The sequence below is a fragment of the Saccostrea cucullata genome, unplaced genomic scaffold, assembly GCF_032062105.1.
Source record: "Saccostrea cucullata isolate Sc308-1 unplaced genomic scaffold, CSIRO_AGI_Scuc_v1 ctg2527, whole genome shotgun sequence".
Lineage (NCBI taxonomy): Eukaryota > Metazoa > Mollusca > Bivalvia > Ostreida > Ostreidae > Saccostrea > Saccostrea cuccullata.
This window is the reverse complement of record NW_026927339.1, coordinates 144,582-158,342: the sequence shown is the minus strand read 5'-3', so window position 1 is coordinate 158,342 and position 13,761 is coordinate 144,582. Positions and strand designations below refer to the sequence as shown.

The following is a 13,761-nucleotide window of genomic DNA, read 5'->3' as shown; positions in this document are numbered from 1 at the left end:
AAAATTCTAATTTATTATTTTCCTCGAATCAACTTTGTTACCAAGAATCGAAACAGGCATGACAGAAATAGAAACAATGAGGTTTCCAAACGCTGTGGATTTTGTGTGTTTTTCTCAAACATTGAGTTTAATTTTTTGTCAGACAGCCCCTGATAAGAACCAGTGTGGGTAAGTGTCACAATTATTATAAACATATCCCCTATTCATTGTATGACAATTTCGCGTCATGTCTAATGCTTGTCTGGAAACATGAAACATTCAGTACTAGTATTGTTGACACCTTAATATTGTTAATTTTGATGTTAAGTTTTTAAAAAATGAAAAGTATATTAGTTAACTTTGTTTTTTATATTAATTTGATCGAGACGTATTTGACTTTTTTTTTCTCAGACCCAGCACGTGTTGTCAAGGCTACCGCATGAAAGATGGCTTATGTAGAGGTATAGTATGGAACGGAAAGAAATACAAAAGAGAAAAAAGTCAATATCGTAAAAATTCACAAATTCACTTTTTATGCGAATTTTACAATTTAATAAATAATAATGACCTTACTTGTTCATTAATAAAATATGATACATTAAATCATTCGTTATGTTCAATTAAAAGTTTGTGAAAATGGTACATATGGAATTAACTGCAGCCAATCTTGCCTAAGAGGTTACTTTGGACATCTGTGTAGATCAAAGTGCCCTACGTCTTGTAAGCTTACCTGTGATAAAGTCACTGGACAATGTAGCAGTCTGACCCCTGTCTGTAAGTTTCTTTCACCTTATCAAGAAGAAGAGGTATCTTAAATGACTTTCTGTCTTTACGATAATTGTTTGTACATAATACTCTAAACAATCATGAAGAGGGGAACACGGCGGGTGTGACCGATCGGCCCTCTCGTCCATGGCACATGATTCCACCTCTGTTGCTTTGGAGGTCCATGTTTGCTCCTATTTTACATTTTTTTTTACTTTTAAGCTTAGATATATACTGTTCGTTATCTTCATATGTTTAATTGGAGTAGATAGAAACGGTTACGCAACATGTTTTGTAGCTGACGGTGTTTTGGAGAGATTTCTAAGAAATAATTCCTGGGCTCTAGTCATTGTTTCTTCCTTGCTTATGATTTTGTCCTTTGGATGTATTACATTTCTCTTCTACTTTCATATTTGGTAAGTTGCATTGTTTCTTTCCATTGATGATATGCTGAGTTTCAAAAATCGCACTTAAGGGCAATTAAAACAATTGAAATATGTTATGTTCAACATTGATATCTATTTAACTTTTTCAGTCGAAAAAGAGAAGACATGCCATTGATTTCAGGTATATTATTCTTTACAGAAATGATACAATGAAAAACAAATAAACTAAGAAATTCAGCATACTATAAACCAAATCGTTTGCCCCTAGAATCCTTCAATTATATATCTCTCTTATTGCAGAACGGAAGCAAAGAAATGTCATAGCAGGATCTGTAAAACAAGGAAAATACACTCCACGTCGATCAAAGAAAATCCTGAAAAGAAACGAAGTTTCACTAACCTTCAGAGATGAAGATTCAGGAAGAAACAGGAACCCAAAACAAATGATAGAAATCAGTACTGAAATTAAAGAATTATCACTAGACAGTATTCACGATAAGCAAAATGAATCAGGTCGGGAAAGAAGAAACCCTAGTGTTAAGAAGCCCCAATATCGGTACAGCTTAGCTAAAACATTCGAAATCACAGAGGAAATAGATATAAGTCAGAATTTGTCGGAAAATTAGGACATTTTTGATAGTGACCATGATGTTGAATATGATAACACAAGGTTCCAGAAGACAGAGTGAAGCATTGGAATGGTCAACGAGTTCCTGGGAAAAAAGTCAACGCGTTTTATAGTGTTCATAGCCCAAGTACATAAAAGAGGATTTCTGTAAAATGCGTTGATTATCGACTTTTGACCTTTTAAGCTTAGATACTTTAACTTTTAGTTCAAAGAGTCACTTTTCTACGAGGGGTGATCAAAAAGTTTGAGAACTAATTAAATAACTTCCCTAAAAGAAACAATATTTGGTATCAGTGTTAATTATATTTTAAATTAGTCCTCTCCGGATTTAATGCACATTTGCCATCGTTCTGATCATGCGCGAATCACGTGATATAGGCGGTCATGTGACCCCCTCTGACAGCGTTCTGCCATAAAAGCTGAAATATTTTTCTGAATTTTATATTTCTTTCCATGTAAGTTAATTTTTATAACAGGAATATTCCGTTTGTCAGAAACGGTCAAATAGGTAACAGAAATTATGGATAAAAATATTCTTTCCAAAAACAAGCATGGCGACCATTAAAACCCAAATCTTCTGTTTCTGGAGCTCTAGACGTTTAATCAAGGTAGATAGAGAATGGGTTCCTCCTTCTTATCATGATTAATATGTTTAAAATCTAAACTATATCTTAAGTATTTGATATTTATCTTATTATTAAAATATTCAACTATTTTTCAATGTGTAAATTAGACGTCTTTGATAGCAAATTGCGTAATTAAAAACACAATTCTTTTGAAATTTGCTTTCACTAGGCAACATAACAAGTGTCATTTTTAACCATCTGCCTTCCTTTACTAAAACAATCACTCCAATCATTTATTAAATTTATAGAAATTCATTTGTCTTAATAAGCTGTGTACAAATTATTATATGCTACTTCAAAGGGATTTTTAAGACATATCGATTAATTTTACAAGGACGACTGAGATAAACCATTTTTCGTCACGAGTGACCTACATAGTGACGTCATTTTCACATTGTGACGTCACAAACAAGGAGCAAAATTTTATTAAGCATATGCTGTTTATAGAACTTTTGTATGGCTTTGTGTGTACCATTTTTTTTCCTAATCTGAATTGTGGTTTTGTACATGTAGAGATAGTTCGCGTACTTTTTGATCACCCCTTGTACAAATTTTCTCTTTTTAAATTAAATATATATTTAATTGATCATTAAGTGTTACAAACCATTTATAAAGGAAGAAAAAACCCTTCAACTTTCCTGTTTCCTTTTTGTTTTTGATGAGTGCTTTGATACAAAGAAAAAAAGTAAAGTAAAAGTTTTAGTAGGCTTTAACATTAATTTATGGTAATGAAAAATTATATATGCTATTAATTTAGAAAATAATGAACAAAGAGTACATGCGACTTTTGTCTATAAAATACTTTTTGCGGTTGTGAAATATTTGAAAAACATTTTTGAGCTTATTATATAAATATATTTCCTTTGCGTCATAATATACAGTAATATTGATCCGGTCACAGCCGGATGAACAAGATTAACAAGGAAGGAATTTTCAATTAACTAAAGCAAAATGACAGAAAGAGCACCAAATCAAAAGTAATTTTAGTACGTGAAAAAGGAATACATATAGAAAACTTATCGAGGGTCAATGGAAGTTTACTTTCTGAAGTATATGAAAAGTAAATTATATTCTGTATTACCATGCAAACTCCTGCGTGAAAATGGATGTTATCAAGCAATTTCATTATGTCTACTGCATTATGTTTTTTTTTTTTTTTATAAGACTTATTTGTACATTTGCCCATTAAAATCATCTTTAAATTAAGTCGGCATTTCGTAAATTCTATTCTTTAGTGACCTTGTTAGCAAAAAATAACCTTATTTCTTTCTTTTTTCTATACATAATTCTTACGGCGGGTGTGACCGGTCAACAGAGGATGTTTAGTCCTCCTAGGCACTCGATCCCAGTGATCCGTGTTGTATGCCCTATTCTCATATTTGTTTTGCTTATATATAGATTTAATGAGATCGCTCAATGTTTGATATATTCACATTTTACGTTTTTCATTAGAATAGTTTTGCTTTTAAATCCAAACTGCTTATTTTACATTGTTTGTATGATCATTAATTTCAAAACCTAATTAACCTAGGCTAACATTTAAAGCTCATGGCGGGGTTACACGTTCAACAGTGGATGTGTACCTCCTCTAGTCACATAATACTACCTCTGTTATTTCCAGTGGTCTGTAGATTTTGACTGCCCTCGAACAGCCTTTTTACTGGATTGATTATCAATGATATCTGTATAACTATACTATTTCCATTCTCACAAAAAATGACAAAATCAAAAGCCAACGATACTAAAACGTAAGAACTATAAATGATTCATAATTTCAATATATGAAAACAAATGGTGTCAAACAGATGAATAAAAAACGAATAAAATATTAATAAAGAAAACTAGATTTAGGGAATTGATAACGTATTGATGTTGTCAAAGAAATTAATTTTGTCATAATCCATTAATGTTGTCTCGTTTAAAATTGGTATTTCAAATATTCTATAGTCGTTTTAATGACTTTACTAGCAAATATAGCTTTTTATAAGATTGCTTTTAGATTGATTTCATTTATACTGATTATGAAGCCTTTGTTTCTAAACAAAAGTGAATACAAGACGTCTATTTCACAATATTCTACTAGAAATTCTTCCAATTATTCTTTGCCAAAATGCAGATTAGAATTATTAAATGAATCCTTTATTCCAGATACTATTAGAAAGTGGAATGGAATTGAACTCAACATAAAGGAGGCAACTTCCATGAAAAGTTTTAAAAAATGTTTCTCAAGCAATATTGTAAAACCTCGAAAGTATTTTTCTTTTGGAAAGAGATTTTGGAATATTATTCACACAAGGTTAAGACATAATTGTATTTTAAATTCTGACCTATTTCGCTGTAATTTAATTTGCAGTCCGAATTGCTCATGTGGACAAATAGAGGATCCCTATCATTTGTTTTTTGTTTGTAGAAAATATGCAGCAGCAAGATATTCCCTAATGAATAATTTATTATCATTCAACAATTTGTACATTATAGATGTCCATTTGATGCTATGGGGTGTTGAATCATTATCTGATCAACAAAATGTATTCATACCTTTTTAAAAGTATGTGGTAGATTCTCTGAAAAATCTTAATTTTTTTTGTATATATAGAAATGTATTATGGTATCAAGAGTTTACAGCACTACTGACTAATTGATTTGTTACTGAAAACTGTTGTTCTTTATTTTGGTAATGTTATAAAATTTTGTATAAGAAGAAGACTATCTAAGTTGTCAGAACTTGTGTCTTATCCTTTTGGCTTTAATTGTCAATAAAATATGTTCAATTCAGACGTCCCATTTACTTGTTTTAATATAAATTACTATAGTATATGGCGGCTGATGTGAACGATGAACAGAGGATGCTTTCTTCTACAAGCACTTGGCTCCACGATCATAACACTTAGAGGAACTCACTTTTGATCTCATTCTCGTGTAACTACTATTCTATTTCTGTTAATGTCTATTAAAATTACTACAGAGAGCACACGGATGGTGTGACCGGTCGCAGGGGATGCTCACTCCTCCATTGCACCTGATTCCATCTTTGATGTTTTGGAGGTACGTTTTTGCTCTGCTCCTATTTTATGCTGTTTTATTGACCTTGACAAATATTCGTTATTTCCATGTTTCATTAAAGACTGAGCTTAAGGGTGAATTCTTTTTTGAGTTTTTATGGCCCGGACCCAGTTCCAAAATCTGTTCTCTGTTTTTATGCACTGTTTACAAATGTGTGTGGTTCTTTTTAGTTTCAAATTAAAAAAGTTGCGTGTCTTTCTCTTAGAATAAACAGGGTAGTGGGTCGTCCCAAATATTCCTCCATACTGATGTTGACTGTATCCCATATTTATTCATATTAATAGCATATTTGTTAGTATACAATCACTTACTTTCAATGTTTTTAACTTTATAATGGGAGTGAGTCAGACTATATTTAGAATCATATTGCTTAATTTCATCACAGTAAACAGCATAAATTGAAGTAAAACACTTCACATTAACATGTTAAAGCTTAATAACATCTATTTAATTATTTGGCCCATTGTGTATAGATACAGGAAAATTATAGTAAATCACTTAGGGAATGAAAATTTCCTGGAACAAACTTCCCTGCAAACAAATATAAAATGCAATGTGAGGAAAACTCCCAATTATTATGGATATTTATAACTGAGAATTATTACTTCACATTATTACTCATGAGAAAAATTCCAATATTTGGGGAGTAGACAAAAAATCTAGAGATTCATATTATAAAGGTTAAGTCATGATTGCCATTCATTGGAAAAATGATGTTAAGAAAATAACATTTCATTATTAGCATCCTTATGTACATGTCAAGAATAACTACATTAAAAACACACTCATATACAAAATATTTATATTAATATAAACAAAATAATATCGGAAGTAATTGCTCTTATTCAAGTCATATGCGTATAACCAAATGAAGAACACAACACAATTATACTATATCGGTAATGAAATGATACTTAGTTACAGAGCAATGGTTCTTGTTTGTTCTTCTTGCTTTTAAACATATTCCTTTTCATCACATGTAGAGGGTCGTCTTTACTTTGCAGTACATAATCTTTTATCATTTCATGCTTTATTTTCAGATAAACTTGTTTGTATATTTCACTCCGAAACCCGAAGTTCCCCCTTCACCCCCTTAACAGCTATTGCAATGGAGGAAGTTTAATTTTAGACTATTATTTTCCTCGTTGTTTCTTGACAAAGATTGAAAAAAAATAATTGGATACAATAAAAAAAACGCATTGAGTACTTACACCTTTCTAACCAAGACAGGTTGTTAACACACAAGCTGATTTTACTGGGATCTAATCAATCTTGTTTAAAGTCATCATGAGCGCAAAGTCTGTGGTGGCTATAATGACCTTATTAGCAAATAAAACTTTTACTGAGGCGTAAAGTTGATACCTATTTTCATAGCATTGTTTGTTGTTTCTAATATTGAACTTGACAAAGGAATGTCCCTATCTACCTGATAGTGTCCGAGGCGCTCGTAACCGGTCATCAGGGGATGCTTACTCCTCCTAAGCACCTGATCCGTCCTCTGGGATTTCAAGGGGCCCGTGTTTTAGGCCATCACATGTCTGTATTGTTACAAAAATTAGACTGATCCATGATCTTTATGTTCACTTGTTTTAAAAGTGAAACCTTCATTACACATAAATGCATATCATATCATTGCATAAGGGTTGGTTCAAGCACTACACTAGGGATTATACAAGAATGAAAGTTTACAAAAATAAATAATAGAGACAAAATCTGCTCAAGAAAATTGATATGATCAAATAATTGTGAGAAGCGGTAGCAGAATCGGAACATCTAATTTTAGTTCGACTGATTTCAAATCTGAATTTTGTATTTTCAAATATTACTTTCTTTAGTTTATTAGTTTTTTGAAATGACCCTAGATACCTCGATCTTGCGGAGTTATTATTTGCAGATCTGGTCTCAAAAGAATTAAAAATAAGCAAAAAATGTTTTTCGACATTTTTGTTCAATGACAGGATACCATTCGTTCAAACCCATCTTATATTTGTAATTTTTCTTTGTGGTTCAAGAAAGATCCATTTCCCTTTAGCAAGTCACGCTAACTTTCTCCGGTCAGAGTTTTAAAAATACATTTTGAAAGTTTTCAGGCAAATTTCAAAAGCGTCGACTTTTGTTCTGATGTCAATTGATGCGGTAATCCCTGTATACAAATTGCGTAGCAAGGTTGGGGTGGTCAAAATTTTGTTCCCTTTCGATGTCTACCATTTTTGTAATTACAGCCACATTTCCATCAGAAGCAGTTGTCTTTGGTCGCTCTGGCCTTGACTAATCTTTAAACCTTTACGCTCAACAAAAAAAGTGTGCTTAATGAAACGGCATAATCTCCATAAATCTGATAAATTTTATTTAACATTACTTTTGCACGTATATCAAAAATACCTCATATCACTTTGATATAGGTTCTTATTTCAGCTTTCATTTTTGTATTTCACCGGGGGAAACTGTCAGTATGTACGACTACTTTTTTCCTTTTGTATGTAACTTTTGAAACAGTGAATGAAAGTATATCAAAGTATGAATGTATCTACCTGGTCTTGACATTGGTATTGGTCATTTACAACAACTGTCTTCAGAATCTTTACTTGTATCATTTTATGATCCATTGTGCCATTTAAAGAATTGGTTTTCCCTTATCAGGAAAAGAAATCCTTTTCAATGTCCTTGTTTTATTCTAATAAAGCCTTCATTATGTTTTTTTTAAAATTCGACAGGCTTTCTGAACCTACTCTGTCCATAACTATGAAACTAAAGTGGTGGTTAATTTAGATGTATTGATTTGTGAAAATTCAAAAGGATATTTCCCTGTAATAATTTAATACAATTATGTGTATTATGCCTGACTTTCGGCTGAATATGTTTGCTTTGTTAAAGTTAAAATGATGCTGATCCATTTGATCTTTTTTGTGCCTTTAACCTTTTTTACTAATATACTAGCCTTAAGCAGTGGATGTCGAAGGTAAAGGATCATATTTTTGTTTATATATCTTCATGTCAAATCTTATTTTACAAATAAAGTAGTTTGAATTATTAAAACGCAGCTCAACCATGAGATATGTGGAAAAACGTATTTCTAAAGTCGAATAATTACTCGACAGATAAAATTTCTTAAAATGGTTTACATTGAGAGAATATGTTCTTTTATGTTCCTTGATACTCTTATATTTTCGTGTCAACTTATTTGAATTTACATTTTAGACCGGATGGTGTCCCTTGTTGCTATAATGAATATTTTGACGTGGAGAACAAAACTTGTAGAGGTAAGGTTTATGCATGGAATATAGAAAAATAAAGAACAATATTCTACTTTAGAAAGATGATGTACAATATTCTATCTCAAAATCCACTCAAACAATACAAGTTTTGGGGCAGAGCAAACATGGACAGAGGAGGGATCAGATGCCATGGAAAAGTAAGCATATCTATCCGGGCGGTCTCATACGCCGTGCGCTTCTTCTCGTTGTCGGGAACTAATTAAAAAATCCATCGACAATTCTGAATGTAAATAAGGCCTAACAATTAGTATGAAAACCAAAGTCAGAATTTGAATTAATCCTAACTTGTATTAGCTGAAGACATATTGAAAATAAAATTTCAGCTTAAATCTGCAGGAAAAAAGATTCTCATTGAATTACATGATTATATCGTCCATGTCATTTGTTTTCTACGAGGAATTTTAATCGTATTTAGAATGCAGTCCCGGGAAAATAGGCTGGGGATGTAAAGAACCTTGTAAAGAGGGATATTATGGACATTTGTGTCGATTGGCCTGCACGTGTAAATCTATTTATTGTGACCCAGTGTTTGGATGCTTGTCAACAACCTCTAATGGAGGCACTGCACTCTTAGGTATTCTTCTTGTTCTTAATATTATACTGTTCGAAAGAAATTCATTATTTTGTGTACCCACATAAAATACATGGAGATACATTCCTTAATGTAATCTATGTTAAAACATTTTTGTGACGTCATCTTTTGTTAAACCTGGTTCAATAAATTTGTTATTGTCCTGCACCCCGTCCAATAAGTTACCTGTAGGTGTCCAATAAGATTCAACTACCGCCCGGTTTCCAACCTTCCTTTCATCTCAAAGATTCTTGAAAAAGTGGTTAGTGCACGAATAGAACATCATCTTGTGTCGAACAATCTACAGGATACTTACCAATCTGCATACCGAGTACACCATTCTACAGAGACAGCCCTCCTGAAGGTGCATCACGATATCGTAGCAGCATTAGATTCCAACTCATGTGCGGTTCTTCTGATGTTGGATTTGTCAGCGGCTTTTGACGTGATAGATCATTCTATCCTTCTTAATCGTCTTAAATTTTCCTATGGCATCTGTGGTGACGCTCTGCTTTGGATGGAATCTTACTTAAACAACAGATGTCAACGAGTCGCGGTTCATTCATCCATGTCATCTAATTTTCAGCTAAAGTTCGGAGTTCCACAAGGGTCTGTCTTAGGTCCTAAGCTTTACTGCATGTTTTCAAAACCCATAGGTGAGATCTGTCGCAGACATGGAATGTCCTTTCATAGCTACGCTGATGATACTCAGGTATATATGATCATCAAACCAACAGCGACCTGGGATGCCATAGCGGCACAGTTAGAAAAATGCATGTCAGACATCAGTGCATGGATGAAAACTAACTTGCTTATTAAATTAAATCAAGACAAAACGGAACTTATTGTCTTTACACCAAAAAACAGATGCCGTGATTTCGCAAATTACAATTTGAATTTTGATGGTCAAATTATAAATGTATCGTCCTGTGTTAGAAACTTAGGTGTATGTTTTGATTGGTCACTAAGTATGGACGACCAGATAAGTTCTGTTTCTAAACAGTGCTTCTTTCAGCTGCGTAATATTGGTCGGATACGTAAATATATTACAGAAAGCGCCTGCAAGACCTTAGTGTGCTCACTCGTCACCTCTAGATTGGATTATGGCAACGCATTGCTATACGGGTTGAGCTCGGGCTCCCTATCAAGACTACAAAGAATTCAAAATACAGCGGCGAGAATAATAACTAGGACCAAGAAACAAGATCACATCACCCCAGTTCTGATTTCTTTGCATTGGTTGCCAGTGGAATTTCGTATCCAGTATAAAATATTAATAACAGTATTTAAAGCACTACAAGGGATGTCACCGTTATATATAGAGGACCTCGTCAATTTGTATTTCCCTGCGAGATCATTGCGATCAGAGAATTCCAGGTGTTTAGTTCAACCTCGTGCTCGAACCAAGTCATATGGAAATCATCGTTTTGATGTTAGCGCCGCTGCACTCTGGAACAGCCTCCCATTAGTTATGAGACATGAACAAAATCTTAACAGTTTTAAAAAAGTGTCTAAAGACTCATCTCTTTAAAATGGCTTTTTATCATTAACTTATAAATATTATTGTAATTTTTTATGTTCCTGTCTAGCACATTTTATGGACTCTCTTTATTTTGTAATACTATTTCATTATTTGTGTCTATTTATCTTCATTTAATACGTGTACATAATTGTGCATACTTTCATGATTTTAGGGGCTAATTTTTAAATAATTTTTATAATTGTTTCATTACTTTTATAACTATACGTCTATTGTTAGATTTTTAATCATGTTCTAAATATTGTAAATTTTTATCTTTATTTTTAACATGTTTAATGTTTAAGCGTTTTAGAGTAATTTTAATTATATTTAGCGCTATACAAATTTTATAATAATAATAATAATAATAACTTATTTGACAGGTACAGGTAACGTTAAAACGAGAACAAAGGGCGAGGCAAATAAGTAAACACCAGGTAAACGGCAATGATAAATCAAACAATTTAATATGAACAATGTAGAAAATTAATAGCGTTATATGTTAATATTTCACAAAAAATCCTATTGAAAATAGCACAAATAATCCAGTGAATTGAATGTCTCAGATATATTATTGTAAACGCATCCGTGGCTCCGATCATAAATTTCCTAAATTCACCGTTCTTTGCTATATAATAGATTCGTTTCACAATGATTGATCCACGGAACATATATACAATCCAATAGACACAAAAGATGAATGAGAGGCATGCGTTTTCTTACACACAACCTTGGGCTTTTTGTTTATTGAAATATCCCTTTTTCCGCATTTAGCACAAAATTTAGCTCACGAAATTCCAACGGAATCTGTCTTTTTTTCGAATTAAATGTACGTCTTCATCCGTGGTCGTTGCATTGTAAAATGAATAAATTGTAAAGAATTTAGTAGAACTGACTTTTACGCATGCGCAGTATAATTATATAAAAAAATGTCGCAATGCACAGAAATAAGACTAAACAAAGTTAATGTTCATATTTATCGATATAAAACACCTCTTGATGATTCCAACTATTAATAAAGACAGAAGAAAACCCAAAACTGGTTTTCTTTGGCCTAACTTGATGAACAGTGCCAGGTAGTCATCCAAGCAGAACGAGACTTTACCCGTGGCTGTCCAATAAGTTAACAATGGAAGTGTTCGATAGTGGTGAAATGTTTTAAGTAAGTTATAAGCCTCAAACTGACCATTATAATAGATATTAGACTCTCCTCGGCGCTAACGCGCCTCGGGTCGTCTAATATCTGACATAATGGACAGTTTTCGGCTTATAACCATTACATATCCTGACTGTACTATTGTCGTTATTTTTTTAACTACACCAATTACTTGAAATATGTATGCACCTCTTACTTTTAGCCCCCAAAGAGTACAATTTGGAGAGAATCAGTCACTCTATTTCACCTTATTCAACAAGAAAGCATGGAATGCGTTTGTCTACAAAAGACAAGTCAACCGTAGAATCATCGACTATGGAGATGTATAATTTATTATTGTTTTAAAGAATTAAAAGTTACAAAATATATAGTTAAAAAACATAACAATAACAGTACAACGTTTTAAACTAATTGCTATATTAGAACATAACATACACGTTTTGAATTCACAGATCTTTGGAGAAAGGGGCAACAGATCATAAGCATGGTAAATATAACCCTAAAATTTAATATCGTTTAACACACAATTATTTAGTTTATATTTTCAATACATGAGATTTGTCTCTACAAAATTATATTAAAACTTTTTTCTTTGAACAACACTAGAAAATACCAATATGTCATCAGTAACAGAGAAGCATAAAACAATCATTGAAAGAAGCAAACTACGAGCAAACACAAGCACAGGTCTGTCTGTTTGTCTGACTGTCTGTCTCTTTTGTATTATTGTCACTCCTTTAAGTTAAGTATACGTGAAATCATATAATTTTATGTCGTATTCCTCTGACAGATTCAAAAGTTCTAATCTTATCCATGAGAGTAACGTCTTGGCCACATGTTTCAGAAGAAAATCCTCAACGTACGTATTAACAAATTTCACTGACAAAAATCTGCAATACGGAAACAAAATTATTTTTTGAAACCATAATTTTTGTTGAAATTTCATTATTATATCAATATCTAGCATATAAAACTCAAAAGAAAATATTTTTGTTCTTTCTTCAATTAAACTGTAGATTTTAATTGCTGATAATGTTTTCATCCGTTTATAATAAAGACAACATATTTAATTTGCAGACAAAAAAAGAACAAATCGTTGTAAATGTTAACTCATTGATATGTATTTAGGTTATACTGTGAATAGAGAATACAATGAAAAGGAGTTACAGCAGATATCTAGTCATCTACGGTTGATAACCATCTCCTTGTTTATGATAGTTGGCTGTGTCGTCATTCTAATTCCTCTACTAATGTATGTTCAAATAGTTGTTTTTATCTCTTTATTTTTTTTAAATGGAGAAAGAAATTATGCGAAAAAAAGTTATTTTTTTAGATCATGTATTCTTTTTTAAGAAAGCAAACAAATAATTTGTTTTAAATGTTATAGCTTATTATGCTATTTATATAATCTATTTATATTTCATAATTACAAGACTACAAAATTATTTGTAGGCGTGAATTGATAAACATTATTAAAGGAAAATGATTATTAAGTATTATTGAAAAATTGCTCTCATTTTTAAGGTATTACACAATGAAGCGTACCAGAAGAACGGAATTTCCTATCGGTACGTTTTACGTTAATCAAAAACACATATGTATGCCAAAAATATACCAAATTTATAAAGTCATTAATGACACATAAGATAACTCAAAAGACAATCTATATTGCTAATACGACTTTTGAGATCTTTGCGTATCCCATTAGCTGGAGAAAGTTCTTCACATATCGTAAATCTTTTGTACTAAACGATAAAAAAGTACATGAAATCTGGGGACTAATTCTAAAATCT

The 13,761-nt window shown here is 32.0% G+C and overlaps 2 protein-coding genes across 4 annotated transcripts in view; both read left to right on the top strand.

Moving 5' to 3' along the window:
* LOC134274126 (uncharacterized) lies at window positions 1-2,361 on the top strand. Its single transcript, XM_062756380.1, has 6 exons — window positions 1-168; window positions 391-440; window positions 607-753; window positions 1,043-1,160; window positions 1,280-1,311; window positions 1,431-2,361. Exons 1-6 carry the CDS (start codon window positions 59-61, stop codon window positions 1,754-1,756), a joined length of 783 nt encoding a protein of 260 aa, XP_062612364.1. The 5' UTR covers window positions 1-58; the 3' UTR covers window positions 1,757-2,361.
* A 5,808-nt stretch (window positions 2,362-8,169) lies between these two features.
* LOC134274140 (uncharacterized) overlaps window positions 8,170-13,761 on the top strand; it is a 47,622-nt gene continuing 42,030 nt past the window's right edge. For 2 of the 3 annotated variants that reach the window (XM_062756392.1, XM_062756394.1), the window contains exons 1-9: window positions 8,170-8,406; window positions 8,646-8,707; window positions 9,138-9,296; window positions 12,171-12,291; window positions 12,421-12,455; window positions 12,575-12,655; window positions 12,759-12,827; window positions 13,097-13,220; window positions 13,493-13,536. In XM_062756392.1, the coding sequence (XP_062612376.1) occupies window positions 8,327-8,406; window positions 8,646-8,707; window positions 9,138-9,296; window positions 12,171-12,291; window positions 12,421-12,455; window positions 12,575-12,655; window positions 12,759-12,827; window positions 13,097-13,220; window positions 13,493-13,536 (775 nt within the window). In that variant the 5' untranslated portion in view covers window positions 8,170-8,326. The remainder of the gene's footprint in view (window positions 8,407-8,645; window positions 8,708-9,137; window positions 9,297-12,170; window positions 12,292-12,420; window positions 12,456-12,574; window positions 12,656-12,758; window positions 12,828-13,096; window positions 13,221-13,492; window positions 13,537-13,761) is intronic. The other variant, XM_062756393.1, reaches the window with a different exon arrangement.

Coding starts and splice junctions, on each gene's coding strand:
- LOC134274126 (XM_062756380.1), top strand. CDS start 59: ATGACAGAAATAGAAACAATGAGGTTTCCAAACGCTGTGGATTTTGTG. Junction 754..1,042: donor TAGCAGTCTGACCCCTGTCT/GTAAGTTTCTTT, acceptor CATGTTTTGTAG/CTGACGGTGTTTTGGAGAGA. Junction 1,161..1,279: donor CTCTTCTACTTTCATATTTG/GTAAGTTGCATT, acceptor TAACTTTTTCAG/TCGAAAAAGAGAAGACATGC.